Below are 2,634 nucleotides of genomic sequence, written 5' to 3' on the forward strand. Positions count from 1 at the left end.
TAAAAATACATATACCAACATAAAGCCACAGAATGCTACTTTCCAATCGAAGAGCATCACCTTCTCAGAGAAAAGCCTGATCCTGATGAGGAGTGTGGGCGTGTGCTGGAGGACAGTTTCTTGTGGCAGACGGGGAAGGAGAGCAGCAAGACCCCTCAACGCTTCCAAGGCAACCTGAGTTTCCACATTACTGTTGTCAGTGCCTCCTCCTTCACGTTGATCAGTGGCACCCACAAGAGCAGTAATAATTTCGGTAAGCTTCTCTGAAACCTGTTCAGTAAAAGAGGCTGACATTACAAGCCAAGTAAATGAAGAATTGCATATGTATTCACTTTCATTAAACAACAAAGTGAGAAATTTCTAGTGTATGTAACATTGGAAACCTGCTTCTTACTTTCTATCAGTGTCTTCCATCTAAGTTTTCTTAATTTCTTCAATAAAAAAATTAAGCCACAGTCTGAAAAAATCTTTGTCTGGTGAGACTTAAGAATTAAAGCAACCTCTAAAGAACAAAAAGTCCATCATTTTTTACAAGTAAGAAATAAGTCTGAATTTCAATATCTTTTTGTTGCTTTAATATCTGCTTAATAGTTTATCATTATTCATAATTTGTTTAACTAAGTTATATCCCATGAAAAAACAAAACAAAAAAACAGTCGTACACCAGCCAAAAGGACCACCATGTTCCTTCTTTTTTTTCATGTGATCTACTATATCAAATCCTTTTTACTCCTTTCCCACAATGAAATAATTTTCTAACTTCCGAATATCAAAATATAATCTACACTTCTGAATCACACCAAGTTATCTGTTATAACTTGATAACACAATATAAAATGGTATAAGCATTAACAACAGAATATTCCATCACTAGCACTTCCCTTGGCTAGCAGTCTGATACTCATTATCCTCCTCCTTTTGAAATGTCTCCAAATCACTTATCTAACATATATGTTTCACTAAATTCCTGTATACAAATCTACAATTTAACAATGCTCTTCTCAAGCACACATACACATAAACAGTGAACAATATTGATACACTCCTTTGAAACACCTAGGTACAGGAATATACCTTGGTCACTGTAGATGATTTTTAATTTGCTCACTTAGATTCAATTTTTAATGAAACAGCTCCTATTGGAGATAACAAAGTTATCTTTTTTGTTATGATATAACAATGTGTCTTCTACCTATATCATTAAACCGAGTGATAAATTAAAAACGCAAATTTCTTATATGATCAGAGCTATCGCATGAGCATAAAATACACTCAAAGCCATATCAAACTTAAGAGATAAATGATTTGGAAACATTAGAGTGTTGTGTCAAGAAGCATCATGACTGCCAGTGTTATTGGGATGTACAGAAAATGATAAAAAAAAGAAAGGGTGAAAAAGTTGTACACATGAAAAAAGGTGCAAATGAATCACAAAAACAGCACATTTGAAATGCAAACATAACAAAAAAATGCAATATATTTGCATGCAATTCCCAATCATTTCAGTGTATATAGTAAGCATTTGGATCAAATATAACATGCATATAACCTACACCTTTTCTGCAATAAAAAATTAACCCATTAAATCACATAGCAAGAACATAATGACATCTCATTTTATACAGACTGACTAGCATATGAATTATAAATCTTTAGTTCAAAAGAATGATTATTAGAGAAATAAGAAATTCATTTTAAATTGATGTGATTTTAGAAATAATAATTACACTTGTAGAATAATTATTAGCTTTATAGGAACAGCCAAAATGAGAGAAAAAATTGACATTCCAACTTCTTCGAGTTCAAGCTTCATGTGGTTATGAACAAAAATTTAATCACTATTAGGTGTTTTATTCATTGTCTGTTTAGAAGGATTCCTTCCAAAGCAATCAAATTCATATTTTCTTTAATCTGATTTTCATTTATTTCTCTTTACAAAGGAAAGAAAATGCAAGATTTCTTGCTGTTCAATACATAAGGATAAGTATCTCTACTACACTCTGGATGTATATGACACAGTATTTCCATTACGTTCTACTGTTAAGAGATGAATATCAATCTAACGGCAACTATCTACAAAATGAATGATGTAGAAAATAACATCCAACCAAGCTAGTTCCAATACTGTACCAAGAGATCAACAACTATGGCCCTGAGACACAGGACCATCATAACGCAGTTAATAAGAAGTGTCATTACATCCTATTAGAACAAAACAAACTCATACAGATATCGTCAGGAACTTACCCCAAACCACTGAGGGAAATATGTCTAGAACAGAAAAAAAAGTTGTCAGGATATGACCACATTAGGTAAGAGTGCAAACTCTTTACTCATTACAGTGGTTGCTAAGAACACAGAGGCTACAATTGCTATGTCAATTTAAGCTGCAAAGTTCAAGCTTTAAGTCATTCACATTCACATATCTTCTAATTGCTTAGAAAGAGGCATATCCTATTAGGCATAACCTATAAGGTGTTCCAAATTGTTTCTGCTCGTTACCAGACCAATTACACTCTTGCTGCAAAAAGTAAATTTTTTTATTGTTTTGGTAGTCATTTCTAGTCTAATGCAGATTTTATTTTCTTGAAGGTCAAGAAGCTGTAAGATGATTACCATTTTCATATATATATT

The 2,634-nt window shown here is 32.6% G+C and overlaps 1 protein-coding gene across 1 annotated transcript in view; it reads right to left on the minus strand.

Moving 5' to 3' along the window:
- The window catches only part of LOC119585848 (maestro heat-like repeat-containing protein family member 1), a gene marked incomplete in the record, with an annotated part of 26,167 nt that overhangs the window by 4,184 nt on the left and 19,349 nt on the right, over positions 1 to 2,634 (minus strand). Inside the window, 2 exon segments of the mRNA XM_037934580.1 lie at positions 61 to 270; positions 2,248 to 2,271. Coding sequence (XP_037790508.1) covers positions 61 to 270; positions 2,248 to 2,271 — 234 coding nt within the window.

The sequence above is a fragment of the Penaeus monodon genome, chromosome 20, assembly GCF_015228065.2.
Source record: "Penaeus monodon isolate SGIC_2016 chromosome 20, NSTDA_Pmon_1, whole genome shotgun sequence".
NCBI classification, from domain to species: domain Eukaryota; kingdom Metazoa; phylum Arthropoda; class Malacostraca; order Decapoda; family Penaeidae; genus Penaeus; species Penaeus monodon.